This window comes from Convolutriloba macropyga, chromosome 9, assembly GCF_964194025.1.
Source record: "Convolutriloba macropyga chromosome 9, txConMacr16.3, whole genome shotgun sequence".
Taxonomy (NCBI): Eukaryota; Metazoa; Xenacoelomorpha; order Acoela; family Convolutidae; genus Convolutriloba; species Convolutriloba macropyga.
In genome coordinates this window covers 55929454-55945123 of record NC_134476.1, presented here as the reverse complement: position 1 = coordinate 55945123, position 15670 = coordinate 55929454, and the positions used below count along the sequence as shown (strand labels likewise).

Genomic DNA, 15670 nt, shown 5'->3' with positions numbered 1-15670 from the left:
TGTTCCAACATTTCATTATATGTTTCACGGCAGTCCGTGGGATTATGGAAGTTGAGCCAGCCCTTCAATTTTCCCTCCTTTTCTGCTTTTTTTCGTGAGTTTAAGAAACAGACCTTCACAACTTTTGGGTAAAGTTCCCTCAGCTCCAGTTTTGCGGCTCCCATTGTACCTTTAATCGTCGGCGTGAACTCCGAAAACTGGAATGAGATTGGTGCATGAAAGGCGTTTTCGAAGCCACGCTTTCTCGACTTCTCTTGATTAGGATTGTTTTCCTATAAAAAAAATGATGCGTGCAATCAACTCGTATCCAGCCTACAAAATCAGGGTTACAAGCCCATCGACTTCAAACTATTCTTCGAACCAAAAAATGAGAACAAAACTTTCTAAAAAAAAGAAGCATTAAGCGTTTTGAAAAATGTTTTCAAGACCAGCCACATACGAGATGCTTCATGGTAAAAACTTCACTTAACTAGCACTGTAAGCTTATTTTAGGAGCCCTAAACAGAAGAAAATTCCTATTTCTCTTCATAGTATTGAAAAATAGAGAGTTTTGCCGAAATAAAGAATGCTTCTTTCGAGAAAACGGAAGAAAAGGCTAAAATAGAGTAAAATTTTCAAAATTAGCCGCAAGAAAAAATTGATGCGTGCATTCTACGCGTATTTAGCCTACAAAATTAGGGTTACAAGCCCATCGACTTCAAAATGTTTTTTGAACCAAAAAATGAGATCGAAATTTTCTAAAAAAAAAGAAGCATTAAGCGTTTTGAAAAAAGTTTTCAAGTCCAGCCAATAAGAGATTCTTCATGGCAAAAACTTCACTTAACTAGCACTGTAAGCTTATTTTAGGAGCCCTAAACAGAAGAAAATTCCTATTTCTCTTTATAGTATTCAAAAATAGAGAGTTTTGTCGAAATAAAGAATGCTTCTTTCGAGAAAACGGAAGAAAAGGCTAAAATAAAGTGAAATTTTCAAAATTACCCGCAATAAAAATTTGATGCTTGCATTCAACGCGTATCCAGCCTAGAAAATCAGGGTTACAAGGGCATTGACTTCATATAACTTTTTGACCGAAAAATGACAACAAAACTTTCTAAAAAAAAAGAAGCATTAAGCGTTTTGAAAAATGTTTTCAAGTCCAGCCACTTAAAAGATGCTTCATGACAAAAAGTTGGCTTGACTAGCACTGTAAGCTTGTTTTAGGAGCCCTAAACAGAAGAAAATTCCTATTTCTCTTTATAGTATTCAAAAATAGAGAGTTTTGTCGAAATAAAGAATGCTTCTTTCGAGAAAACGGAAGAAAAGGCTAAAATAGAGTAAAATTTTCAAAATTAGCCGCAAGAAAAAATTGATGCGTGCATTCTACGCGTATTTAGCCTACAAAATTAGGGTTACAAGCCCATCGACTTCAAACTGTTTTTTGAACCAAAAAATGAGAACGAAACTTTCTAAAAAAAAGAAGCATTAAGCGTTTTGAAAAAAGTTTTCAAGTCCAGCCAATCAGAGATTCTTCGTGGCAAAAACTTCACTTAACTAGCACTGCAAGCTTATTTTAGGAGCCCTAAACAGAAGAAAATTCATATTTCTCTTTATAGTATTGAAAAATAGAGAGTTTTGTCCAAATAAAGAATGCTTCTTTCGAGAAAACGAAAGAAAAGGCTAAAATAGAGTAAAATAGAGCAAATCCAACTTTTCTGCCAAAACACTTTTTCTGACCAATTCTTTTGCAGATTCAGAACTGACTGGACTAGTATGATTGCGGTTTGCGACAAAAAGCGAGAAAAAGCAAACATTAACGAAAACATTGAGACTTCAAATTTTAGCGTCTTATACGGCAAATTGTAATTTCCAACATAAATCCAACTTTTCTGCCAAAACACTTATTCTGACCAATTCTTTTGCAGATTCAGAACTGGTTGGACTAGTATGATTGCGTTTTGCGCCAAAAAGCGAGAAAAAGCGAACATTAACTGAAACATTGAGACTTTAAATTTTATCGTCTTATACAGCAAATTGTAATTTCCAACATAAATCCAACTTTTCTGCCAAAACACTTATTCTGACCAATTCTTTTGCAGATTCAGAACTGGTTGGACTAGTATGATTGCGTTTTGCGCCAAAAAGCGAGAAAAAGCGAACATTAACTGAAATGAAACATTGAGACTTTAAATTTTATCGTCTTATACAGCAAATTGTAATTTCCAACATAAATCCAACTTTTCTGCCAAAACACTTATTCTGACCAATTCTTTTGCAGATTCAGAATTGGTTAGACCAGTATGTTTGCGTTTTGTGCCAAAACTCGAGAAAAAGCAAAAATTAACGAAAACATTGAGACTTTAAATTTTAGCGTCTTATACGGCAATTTGTAATTTCCACCACAAATCCAACTTTTCTGCCAAAACACTTATTCTGACCAATTCTTTTGCAGATTCAGAACTGGTTGGACTAGTATGATTGCGTTTTGCGCCAAAAAGCGAGAAAAAGCGAACATTAACTGAAACATTGAGACTTTAAATTTTAACGTCTTATACGGCAATTTGTAATTTCCACCACAAATGCAACTTTTCTGCCAAAACACTTATTCTGACCAATTCTTTTGCAGATTCAGAACTGGTTGGACTAGTATGATTGCGTTTTGCGCCAAAAAGCGAGAAAAAGCGAACATTAACTGAAACATTGAGACTTTAAATTTTAGCGTCTTATACGGCATATTGCAATTTCCACCACAAATCCAACTTTTCTGCCAAAACACTTATTCTGACCAATTCTTTTGCAGATTCAGAACTGGTTGGACTAGTATGATTGCGTTTTGCGCCAAAAAGCGAGAAAAAGCGAACATTAACTGAAATGAAACATTGAGACTTTAAATTTTAGCGTCTTATACGGCAATTTGTAATTTCCACCACAAATCCAACTTTTCTGCCAAAACACTTATTCTGACCAATTCTTTTGCAGATTCAGAACTGGTTGGACTAGTATGATTGCTTTTTGCGCCAAAAAGCGAGAAAAAGCGAACATTAACTGAAACATTGAGACTTTAAATTTTAGCGTCTTATACGGCATATTGCAATTTCCACCACAAATCCAACTTTTCTGCCAAAACACTTATTCTGACCAATTCTTTTGCAGATTCAGAACTGGTTGGACTATTATGATTGCGTTTTGCGCCAAAAAGCGAGAAAAAGCGATCATTAACTGAAACATTGAGACCTTAAATTTTAGCGTCTTATACGGCATATTGCCATTTCCACCACAAATCTAACTTTTCTTCCAAAACACTTATTCTGACCAAATCTTTTGCAGATTCAGAATTGGTTAGACCAGTATGTTTGCGTTTTGTGCCAAAACTCGAGAAAAAGCAAAAATTAACGAAAACATTGAGACTTTAAATTTTAGCGTCTTATACGGCAAATTGCAACTTCCACCACAAATCCAACTTTTCTTCCAAAACACTTATTCTGACCAAATCTTTTCCATATTCAGAATTGGTTAGACCAGTATATTTGCGTTTTGTGCCAAATTTCGAGAAAAAGCAAAAATTAACGAAAACATTGAGACTTTAAATTTTAGCGGCTTGTACGGCAAAATGAAATTTCCACCACAAATCCAACTTTTCTTCCAAAACACTTATTCTGGCAAATTCTTTTGCATATTCAAATTTGGTTGGACTAATTTGTTTGCGTTCTGTACCAGAAAACGACAAAAATCCAACATTAACGAACACAATGAAAAATACTAAAAAATAGAAGACTTTTGATGAAGACTTTTCATGATAGAGAATATTCAATTTTTCCGGCAAGTTTAAATTTTTGACCAAATCTAGGCTCCAATTAGAATAGAAACATGTGGTACAAACTAGCAAACGTACAAAAAAGCAGACATATGTCATATCACCACCTCGAGAAATAGAAGACTTTTCGAGAAGACCATTTTTTTAACTATTATAGAGAAATTTCATTAAGCGTTTTGAAAAATGTTTTCAAGTCCAGCCACTTAAAAGATGCTTCATGACAAAAAGTTCGCTTGACTAGCACTATAAGCTTATTTTAGGAGCTCTAAATAGAAGAAAAATCCTATTTCCGTTTTTAGTAACGAAAAATAGAGAGCTTTGTCCAAAAAAAAGAATGCTTCTTTCGAGAAAACGAAAGAAACGGCTAAAATAGAGTGAAATTTTCAAAAATACCCGGAATAAAATTTTGATGCATGCATTCTACGCGTATCCAGCCTAGAAAGTCAGGGTTATAAGCGCATTGACTTCATATAACTTTTGACCGAAAAATGAGAACAAGACTTATTAAAAAAAAGAAGCATTAATCGTTTTGAAAAATGTTTTCAAGTCCATCCACTTACAGGATGTTTCATGACAGAAAATTTACTTGACTAGCACTGAAAGCCTATATTAGGAGCCCTAAACAGAAGAAAAATCCTATTTCCGTTTTTAGTAACGAAAAATAGAGAGTTTTGTCCAAAAAAAAGAATTCTTCTTTCGAGAAGACGAAAGAAACGGCTAAAATAGAGTGAAATTTTCAAAATTACCCGCAATAAAAATTTGATGCGTGCATTCTACGCGTATCCAGCCTAGAAAATCAGGGTTACAAGTGCATTGACTTCATATAGCTTTTTGACCGAAAAATGAGAACAAAGCTTACTAAAAAAAAAGAAGCATTAAGCGTTTTGAAAAATGGTTTCAAGTCCATCCACTTACAGGATGTTTCATGACAGAAAATTCACTTGACTAGCACTGAAAGCCTATTTTAGGAGCCCTGAACAGAACAAAAATCCTATTTCCGTTTTTGTAACGAAAAAATAGAGAGTTTTGTCCAAATAAAGAATGCTTCTTTCCAGAAAACGAAAGAAACGGCTAAAATAGAGTGAAATTTTCAAAATTACCCGCAATAAAAATTTGATGCTTGCATTCAACGCGTATCCAGCCTAGAAAATCAGGGTTACAAGGGCATTGACTTCATATAACTTTTTGACCGAAAAATGACAACAAAACTTTCTAAAAAAAAAGAAGCATTAAGCGTTTTGAAAAATGTTTTCAAGTCCAGCCACTTAAAAGATGCTTCATGACAAAAAGTTGGCTTGACTAGCACTGTAAGCTTATTTTAGGAGCTCTAAGCAGAAGAAAATTCCGATTTGCGTTTTAAGTAACAAAAAATAGAGTTTTGTATGAATAAAGAATGCTTCTTTCCAGATAACGAATAAAAGAGCTAAAACAGATTGAAATTTTCAAAAGTGCTCTCAATAAAAAATTGATGCGTGCATTGATGGACCGGGTGGACCGATTGTAAACAGCTGCAGGGTGATAGTGGGCTGTAGGGCGTGAGGGGAGTGCGACGAAAAGTCAAATGGGTCAGACGAAACAATGTGTCAGGCCATCGCATAAAATAGACCTGAGGACTAATATAATTGCTACAAACTTTGTTTGAGGGCAATTAAACACGTTTAGTAATCCGTAGAACCAAGATTACATGTTATTTGAGGTTTGCATGCTTAAGAAAAAGTCCATTAATGCTACCGAGAAAATGCAGGGGTCTCCCGCGCTATTACTCGGCAGCATTGCTGCGTACATGCATACATGCATTAAAAAACTTCAGAACTGACCTTTTCGACCACCGGGTGATCAAATATCTCAATGGATTGAGACTGGTAATATGGCAATCTTTCACTTTTTCGAGGAATTTTATAACTTTGCAGAAAGTTTGACATATTTATAACAACCTGAAATGAGGTATACATATGAGAAGTACGTCAATTTAAAACAACAAACACACACACAAGAACGCTCACAAAAGTCTGTGCGCAGCACAAATTGTTCCTAGAGATCCTATGGGGAAAGACAAGGTGCAATAGGGGGGGAGCTGACCAACCAGCGTCTCAACGGGGCGCACCTTTGCGGCAAAACCGCCTATGGGACGGGATTACTAGGTTAATAGTAGTATATATAAATAAATATGTGGTTCGCATTTATTGAACCACATTACCGGTTGATATAAGTTACAGGACATTATACCAGACATAACACGGCCAATTTTGGAGTGATTGGGCCATCTGGAGCCAAGATCTGACCCAAAACGTGGAGAAGAAGTGGTCTTCCAGGGCCAAAATGACATGATCTGCAATGGTCAATATCTCGAAAGTGAGAGCAACATATGAAACGTATAATATACTGTTAGAAAGCTCATTACAAATGCTACTAGAGTATCGAAATGAAATCTTGATTGAACGGCTCAATCGGGAGATATTAAGGAATAAAGGTACCGTACCATATGCTTCAGAAGCACAAGTCTTCCCATCCAACCGAACTCATCAAACTCATAACCAAGGAGTTTGGTTATAACAACCAAATTTTGTGACAACCTTTTCCATGTCACAGCGGATCTACCCAGCCATATTTTAACCTTCTACAACATTTTTGAACAAGTTTTTATCGACTCGGCAGGTGGGTCTTCTCTCCAATATGGCCAAAACTGACTGTCCCTGTACCGGTCAATATTTCCAAACTGGTAAGGAAAACGCTATAAGTAATATATATAGGCTGAAAGCTCGGCTCATGACACGTTCAACTATGCAAAAAAAATCAAAAATCGGTGCACTCTACGAGGAGATATTCCAAAAATAAGGCGTCGTACCAGGACCCCAAAATGGAAGAAGAAATGAGCTGCAGAGCTAAAATTGACCTTCGAGACTCCAGAAAACACCCTATTATTTGTACAGGGAATTACTCCCCACTATCTGAGGATTCTAAAACACTATAATATGTACCTTAAATCCACTGTTTTAAGGTACCGAAATTTGGGTGACCCAAAATGTACCAAAATTGGCAGTTTTTGCATAGTTACCCCAAAATAACTTTTTAGCCGAGCCGTTTTCGGGGATAACCAAAACACGCAAGCAAGAAGGGTTCAACACCAACAAAATGTGACCACTCCCGTTTAATTTGGTCCAGTACTTTAGCAGATATTAACAAAATACTGTTCTGTACCCCATTTTTTGGGCTAAAACCGAAGCCCAAGATCTCCGGAACCGACGAAAAACGACGTGAAACAGCGTTTCCGGCGTGTTTGTGGGTGTAATTCTGGTCCACTTCCATGTTCTAGATCACGGCAAACCTTCATGGTGAGGTGGGAAAAAATTTCCCACCTCACCATGAAGGTTATGATGTTTTGTGTGTTTTGACATAAAACAACATCAACAAAAATTTGATGAAATCGTGAAAAAAGAAAAATTGTTGAATTAATGACATTGTTTGATACAATTAGCTTCAGCAACCTAAACAGTGTCTAGAAAACACAAAACGCACGCCCAAAAACTTGTTCAATTGCAAACAACACCACTTCACTCATTCATTTGGTCAAATGACCTATTTTGACTACCAAATATCAAGTTTCGCTAAAATAAACCTTCAAAATTAGTTAAAAAAGGTACAATCTGTTTATAGTGATACTCCCCATTAACTGAGCAATCTAAAACATTATAATTTGTAATCTTGAATCAAAAAAATTCAACATTATGTCACCGCCGAATTGGCCGAAATTGGCCGAAAGTCGAGGTTCGGCGCCTACAGAGCAAAAAATGACCCACTCAACTCCATAAAACCAGATAAAAATGTGTATGGGGTTACTCCCCACTACAATACAAATCCAACAAACCAATAAATGTAGGAATACTATGGTTTTTTGAGGTACGCATATTTGGTGAACACCAAAATCACCTGAAATGGTGACTTTTTTTCAAATTTAGTAATCAATAACTTTTTTACCAGGCCGAATTAGGGTAGTACAATATATGACAAGCCAGACGGTTACAATGCCAATACAATAAGACTATGTTGGTAGAATTTTGCTAAGCACTTGACTACTTATCATTAAAACAACAAATTGTACCTCTATAAATCTAAATCTGCAAGACTTCAAAAAATGGAAGCTACTTGAGGACCGTATGTCGTTACCGCTTCTATATTACTGTAATCCAGTTTTCCAGTAATCTATTTTTTTGGAAGAGTACATTGGGTGTTATTAGCAAATTGCTGAATTACACCCAACTTTTTCAGCTATTTTAAAAGCCCAAAATTAACGAAAAACATGCTTGACGGCGTTTAATGGCACAACTGTCGTGTTTCTGGGGCTAATTCCAGTCTATCTTTGCGTTCCTGGATGAGTCAAACCTTCATGATGAGGTGGGAAAAAAATTCGCACCTCGCCATGAAGGCTATGATGTTTTGTGTGTTTGACACAACAACAGTCTCCGAAATTTGCCGAAATCATGAAAAAAGTAAATTGTTGAATTAACAGCAATCACTGGTATCTTTTGTTTCATGGACTAGAATATTGTATGGAGAACGCAAGTAGCACGCAGAAAATCCTCTTCATTTACCAAAACACAACACAATCAATAAAATTTGAAGATAGACATGTTATTCAGGAATCAACCTTAAATAACAGTTCGACTACAAATTTTCAGGACCATTACATTACACTACATGCATCAACAGCTTGCATGCTCTGTGAGAAGCGGTTTAGTTGTTTCTGATCTACCTAGAAAAGAAAACAATCTTCTCCTTGTATATAAAGACGTTTCGGAAAGAGAAGTTGTGTTTCAAATAAAAAAAAATGGCTCATGGACGGGTACGTTTTGCTACGATACCCATTGGAAAAGATAGAAACGTGTCAAAAAATTATTATTGAGAATTTCTTTAATGAATGGGGAAAAGTTTATTACTTTATCTGAAGCATAGACTTGACAACTCTACTATATCACCTCCATAACGGACAAAATCGTGTAAATTTGGAATTCAGGAATTTAATTATCATTCCTGAAAACTATTGTCCTCATCACAAATTGAGGAAATGTATACATTGGAAGCCTGCCAATCAGAAATCTAAGGCATCTAGGTTATTAGGTCAATTTGGGCCTCGTAGGTTACAAACATGTTTGTTAGACATGAATTCAATCATAATTTTTTTTCAACCTTAAAGCATTTTTTTGTTATCGCCAAAAAAATCAAATAAAAACTGTCTTCGCTGAGTTAGGTTGGCACTTATAAGGCACCGTTTTGACGAAAATAAGGGAAAACGAAATCTTGAGAAACCACGCAAAATCTTGTCAAGATCCTGTCAAGATCTTGGAAATGCTGCTGTGGGCTCGAAAAAAAATGTTTTTTTTTCTAAGTTTTGACTGTTATCCAGGGCAATCGAACCAAAAGTTTGTCTTTGTGAGTAATTTTGGGATAAAATTGAAGCATTTGTAAAAAAAAGTAAAACTTGGAAACCCACGCAAGTTCCTGCTAAGATCCTGGAAACCCTCGTGTGGTTCTTGAAGAATCCAAGATCTTGCGTGGACTTGGAATTGGTATCGTGGAAATCCAAGATCTTGCGTGGACTTGGCGTGGATGTCGTGGGTTCGAGCACTGGGTAGATATCTACATGCTCTAAAATGTTAAATAAATTAATCAGCATTGTTATTAATATAGTAATCTTCAAATTGTGGCTGTTCGTTTTTATAGGTAAAAATAGGATTTGAAGGCTCCTATTTGTCTATTAACGGGTACTTTCCTGTGTTGATCGAGCAAAAACTCGGTTAAAACATTTTTAAAGCAAGTTTTACTGTTAAAACTTGTGGAAAATTTTTATTTTGGATATTATCTTAAAAGAGGTAATAGGTACATGGAACTGATTTTGCGGTAGGTAGTTAAAAAATCTGATAATTGTCGTGAACGTAGAAATATTCTTTTTTATGGGTAACTGCCTTCTTATTTAGCATGTGGGTTGACGGAGCGCAAGTTGGGTGCAGCAGAGAGGAAGTTCCACAAGGATGCTCTGCAAAGATTTGTGGCTCCTCTCCGGACTTATCTCAACACAGAGATGGCCGCCATGCAGAGGGAGAAGCGCATTCTGGACACGAAGAGACTGGATCTAGATGTGGCCAAGAACAGAGTCAGAAGGTGCACCAAACCAGCTGAGCTTCCTGTTAGTTTTTATCAACAGCGTGCTTACTGTATTATTATAGTACTGCTAGTGTCACGATTAGTTCATGGTGATTTACTAGGTGATTAATAGCCGCGTCCTCAATTCTAGGCGGCTATTATAGCGCTCCTAATTTTTTTTTATTTTTTTTTACAATTCAAAGAATTTGAATTGTATTGGGGCGCTGTATTTTTTACGACTCGAAGAGGAGTATTTGAGAAATCCTTTTTACGAATCGAAGAGGAGTATTGGAGAAGTCCTTTTTAGGACTCGAAGAGGAGTATTGGAGAAGTCCTTTTTACGACTTGAAGAGGAGTATTGGAGAAGTCCTTTTTACGACTCGAAGAGGAGTATTGGAGAAGTCCTTTTTTAATCAATTTTATTGGAGTGATTTTTGAAGCGGGAAATGAACCGCGTGAAAATAATTGGAGTGATTTTGGCGCTGAACAAAAGTGAAGAGCGGAGCGAAAAGAGAGTGGTTTTTGTTCATACCGCTGTTTTTGAGAGAGCGAGAAATTGATGTGTGAAAAAATTTTCTCAAAGCGAGCGAAATTTTTTTGTTCACGTGCGGCATTTTAAAGCAGTTGTTTCATTTATTTTGGTTGCGAGGTTTGATTATGATTTTGTTTTAATTTTAGGCTGGTTTCGGTAGTGGTTTGAAGGTTACTGGAAATTCATATGAATTTTATGATAATTCGGAGGTTTTTAATGTATTTTGCTGATTTTCGGGCTAATTTTTCCGTTCTTTTGACGATTATTTTGTTTTACTGGCTCAAATGGGTATTGAAGAAACCCCTGCTACTTGAGAAAATTTATGATAACAATTAGTTACAGTTTTGTGGGTAAGAATCATTTTTTTGTTGAGAAATATGACAAAAATGTCGAAAATTGGAACTTTTTCTTAATTTTTTTTTTGCAATTTTTCGTTTTTTTTCTGTTTTTAGCTAAGTTTCGTAGCCTATTATGACTTGCTTACTGTTTTGCGAGCATCTGGATACCCTATTGACTGAAGGGAATTTTTCTTTGGATTTATATGTTTTTTGAAATATTAAAAAGTTTAGTAACTTTTTCCAGTTTTCAGTGAAAGTTGTTTTTAAGAGCTTTTTTTTCATAATTTAGCGTGAAGTTTTTATTTAAAATTCACATAAGTGGTTTTTTTAATTACTAGTTGTTTTGATGAAGCTGTTTTGGCGGAGATCTCAATTTATAACGAAATTTATCAGATTTTTAATCATATTTTAACAGATTTGATTTTATTGTTTTTACTTTTTTTCTTTCATGACTTTGTTTCATGATAATCATAAATTAGTGAAGGCACGTTTTGTTTGATGAGTAGTTGGATGGTGGTTAAATGGATTTCCACTTCGAGTCGTTTCCGGAATTCATCCGGCTATGTTTTTTATGATCTGCTCACACGTTTTCATGATTTTCGAAGTCAAATTGGAGTAGAGATTTTGGTCACGCCGAAACAGGAAGTGGAGCGAAAAAGCGAGTGGTTTTGCGGCGTGAATTTTTTTCGCTCTAATTTTAAAGTAGAGTGAGAATAAGGTGTTTGAACAAAAATTCGCTTTATCGGTAGTGGTTTTTCACATGTGGCAATGTCACTTTGATTTTTACTTATTTTTCAATTTTTTGGATCGGATTTTTAAATGGTTTTTCCAATCCATTCATAGTCCGTTCTAGGTCTGGTTTTCTGTTTAGTCAATGAAAATTTTTTGAATTTTACGTCAGGACTTGTCCTCCTATGTTTTTTTAAAGATGTGTTCACACATTTTTCAATGACTTTGATCTTTCAAAACGGGATAAACAGGTTAAGCCCCGCGAGCATTAATTTTCATTAGAGGCCCAAAGTGGGCTTCAGTAGTCCTTAAAATGCTTATAGTGATACAGCTGCTGGGATGGCCATAATTTAAGGTCATTTAATTTAAGGCCTTAATAAATGGTCATTTTTAGGTTTTTGGTCTCATAATGTCATTATTTAAGTTGTTTGAGTCCCAGGGGCCAGAAAATCTCATCAGGGGTTGGATAATAAGTTACTGAAAAGTTTTTAGTTGATATGGAAAAGGTTTCAATTTTTGATTATCACAAATTTTAGCAAGTTTTTTGACAAAATTCGCCTTTTTTTCAGGTTTTTGAAAATTTTCGTCATTTTTTCAGTTTTTCCAGCTTCTGGGACCAGCAATCTCAAAGCAATCTCCTTTGTGGTTTGTTAATAGGGCACTGCATAGTTTCTAGTAACAATGGAATGGTTTTTAACATTTTTGTCTCGAATTTTAGCATTTTTTGATAAAATCTGCAATTTTTTAAGGCTTCCTGAAGTTTGTCAGTTTTTGATATTCGTCCACTCTCAAGTTCAAGAAAACATATTCCGCGTTCTGATAAAAAGTTACTGCATGATTTTTAGTTTCAATGGATTTGTTTTCAACAGTTTACCCTTTCGATTTTTTTGAAGTTTTTTGATAAAGTTTGCAATTTTTTTCAAGTTTTTTCAAAACATTTGTCTTTTATTTATTTTTTCTTGCCTCAATAGCCACATAAACTCATCCAGGGTTTCATAGTGTGCTATTAAACAGTTGCTAGGGGGCAATTGAATGGCTTCCAACATTCTAATAGAACGAAGTTCTATTTTTTCAAGTATGAAATTTTTTCTAAAAATTTTTCCCTATCGATCTATGAGCCAATGAGTTTTTTAAGCTTGGAATTGGGTTCCTGGATAGGCTATAGAGACACAGAAATGATTCTGAAGATATTTATATTACAATTTTCAGCAACATTTCCTTATAATTTGCAATTGATTTCTTTTTTTTTCTAAATTTGTTCATTTTCGATTTAATCTATCTTCAGGGGCCAATGAATATTTTTCAGGTCTTGCAGATTTAATACTGGACCAATTTCAGAAACAAAAATTGGTTTTGAACATATTTTTGAAATAGCTCTTTTTAAAGGGAAAAAACTTTTCTTAGGTTTAAAAGCTTCAAGAGTTTTAGCAATCAGAATATTTTTGTTTTGTTTTGATTCTTTTAGTTTCTCATTTTTTGAGATGATTTTGTTTATGTTCTGGCTGGCATTGTTCATTTGCTCTGCTGGTCAGGTAGATTACGTCTGCGTTTTTCATTCAATTTGAATTGTTTTTCTGCTATGTTTTTAAGATCTGTTCACACATTTGCATGATTTTTGAAGTCAGAATGGAGAAGTTATTTTGGTCACGCCGAAACAGGAAGTGGAGCGAAAAAGCGAGTGGCTTTGCGGCGGGAAATTTTTTCGCTCTAATTTTAAATTAGAGCAAGAAAACAGTGTTTGAACAAAAATTCACTTTCTCGCTTGTGGTTTTTTGTTCACATGCGGCAATTTCACTTTGATTTTTACTGTTTTTCCAATTTTTTGGTTTGGATTTTTTTCTTAATGGTTTTCCTAATCCATTCATAGTCCGTTTTAGGTCTAGTTTTTTGTTTAGTCAATGAAAATTCTTTGAGTTGTACGTCAGGACTTGTCCTGCTATGTTTTTTACTTCGTCTAACAGATTTTTGTTTCGTCTTACCTTGACTTCTTGGAATTGACTTTTTCAATGACTTACCGCACTCAAAAAATGACTTCTGAGCTCACTTATGAAACTTTAATTTTGATGAACATTTACTTATTAAAGGTCAATAGTGTGCATCTAAGTAATGCCAAACATATGCCCTAATTCTTGAATATTAGGGTCTTGAGTTTTTGATTTCGAATTTTAATTTTGGGTTCTTTTCCTTTTGAGCCCCCCCCCCCCCCCCCAAATTTTGCACGTGCATCTGGGGGGTGCAAATAATATGCGCCCACTAAGCCGAGGGGGCACAAACGGAAAAGATCCTAATTTTGAAAAGCCCTATTAGGGCTTTCTCCTTATAGAGCTTATGTGTCTCATAAAAATGACAGTCCGAAGCTAACCCAAAAAGTCTAGTGTTCTATTAAAGGACTGGTGGTCGATCTGTCTATTTTATTTCTATAGTTGTTTCAATTCATGTAACGCCACAAGCGTCTATCGCGGCTATTTTCCGACAATCTGCCGGCTATGTTTGACATTTGAAATGTGTACCGTTTCTCATCTATGGGCGTAACAGGCAATAGTGGTATTGTTACCTCTAAATAGTTGTGAATGAACGCATTACTTCAACAGACTTTTCGTCATGTTTTTTTTTAAAATGGAACTATTATGTGTCTGCAGAATTTTTTGCTGAGGTGGTTCGGGGGCCTTAACCTCTAAATTCTAGAAAGTTTCAAACATAGTTCCTAAGTATTGATATTCTCTGAGTTAGCCCTCTAGGCGATTTCAACCCTCTTAAAGACCTTCTGCCCTAAATAACTTATAAAAAACGGACACAATCCTATACTTATCAAAAATTAACTTACAACAGTTAGCTTGTACAAAAATACATCAAAACACGCCAAATTCTGGGTAAGTACTTTCTGTCTTAACAACAGAAAAGAGAGATTCACTTACAAAATTAAATTTTAAAGGAAGCTCTCAAAAAGTACAAAAATCAAGCAGTATATCTCGGCAAAAGTAAATAATAGAGATATAATCAAGTCCGTATTCTAATTTTAAAACTACTTATACGAAGAGTACCAGAAATCACAGTTTAAACAAGTTCTCCATTTTCATAGGTAACCTCTAATTTTAGCTGAGAATTCTAGGTTTCATTGAAGTTAAATCTGTTCAAGTGAGACAAATTCAGAACTGCCATTACTACATCAAGATTAGTATTTGTTGAATAAACCGCCTATAAAGTCCTAACTTACTTTGCCATTATTCTTTCATTCCAATTTAATTCGAAACATCTGAGAAATAACACAAGGTAACTACTTTTGCTAATATTTCTTAACTTTTATTTAAATTTCTGAGATTGCTTAAGGTAAAAAAGTCCATTTGTTCATTGTTCAGATAGCTTTTCAACTGGAAACTATTTTTCCGCTTTGTGACAGAAGTATAGGGCTTGTATTAAAATTGTTCGCGATTTGAGGCTGGAGTATTATGTTAATGTAAATTGTTGATACACCAGTTTTTTCGAGTGAGCAATTAAGTTTTTTAGGGCAAAATTGGCTTCGATTTTTTGAACGTTTCATTTAACTTCCAACTTTTTTTATCAAAAATTTAGGTTCTTTTAAATCTGAACAATAATTTGAATTTTTTTCAATCAATGGTTGGGGTTTAGATAGGTCCTGTTTTGATTTCTCCAGTTTTTTAAATTTTTGTTTAGAAATTATGATAATAAATTCAATACTTAAATTATTCATGAGCACTTTCTCTTGACGAGGCTTAAGGAACGTGGGAAATCTTCAGGACTAAAGTTTGTGATTAAATGCCGCAAAGCAATAGGCGGGGATATTAGTGGCGTTCTCTTGGTTTTTAATAGACGCCTTTCTTTTCTCAGCTGGCTATTATAGCGGGCTTATTACAATTCAAAGAGTTTGAATTGTATGAGGCCATGTCTTTTTTGAGATCTGTTGACACGTTTTCGTGATTTTTGAAATCAAATTGAAGTGATGATTTTGGTCACGACGAAACAGGAAGTGGAGCGAAATACCATTTAATTTTTCATTATCGAAAACAAAATCGAAAACAGTTTTAGATGCCTGGCACCTGAACTTTGTGCTAATAAGTATTAGTTACAATCTCTAATGCTTAGTTATTGATTCTAGTCATTTTATCCTCTGATTGAGAAACGGGA

General features: G+C 35.0%; 1 protein-coding gene across 1 annotated transcript in view; it reads left to right on the top strand.

Annotated features, from left to right (window-relative positions):
- LOC142345872 (endophilin-B1-like) overlaps positions 1 to 15670 on the top strand; it is a 276037-nt gene that overhangs the window by 204106 nt on the left and 56261 nt on the right. Inside the window, exon 4 of the mRNA XM_075398301.1 lies at positions 9763 to 9971. Coding sequence (XP_075254416.1) covers positions 9763 to 9971 — 209 coding nt within the window. The remainder of the gene's footprint in view (positions 1 to 9762; positions 9972 to 15670) is intronic.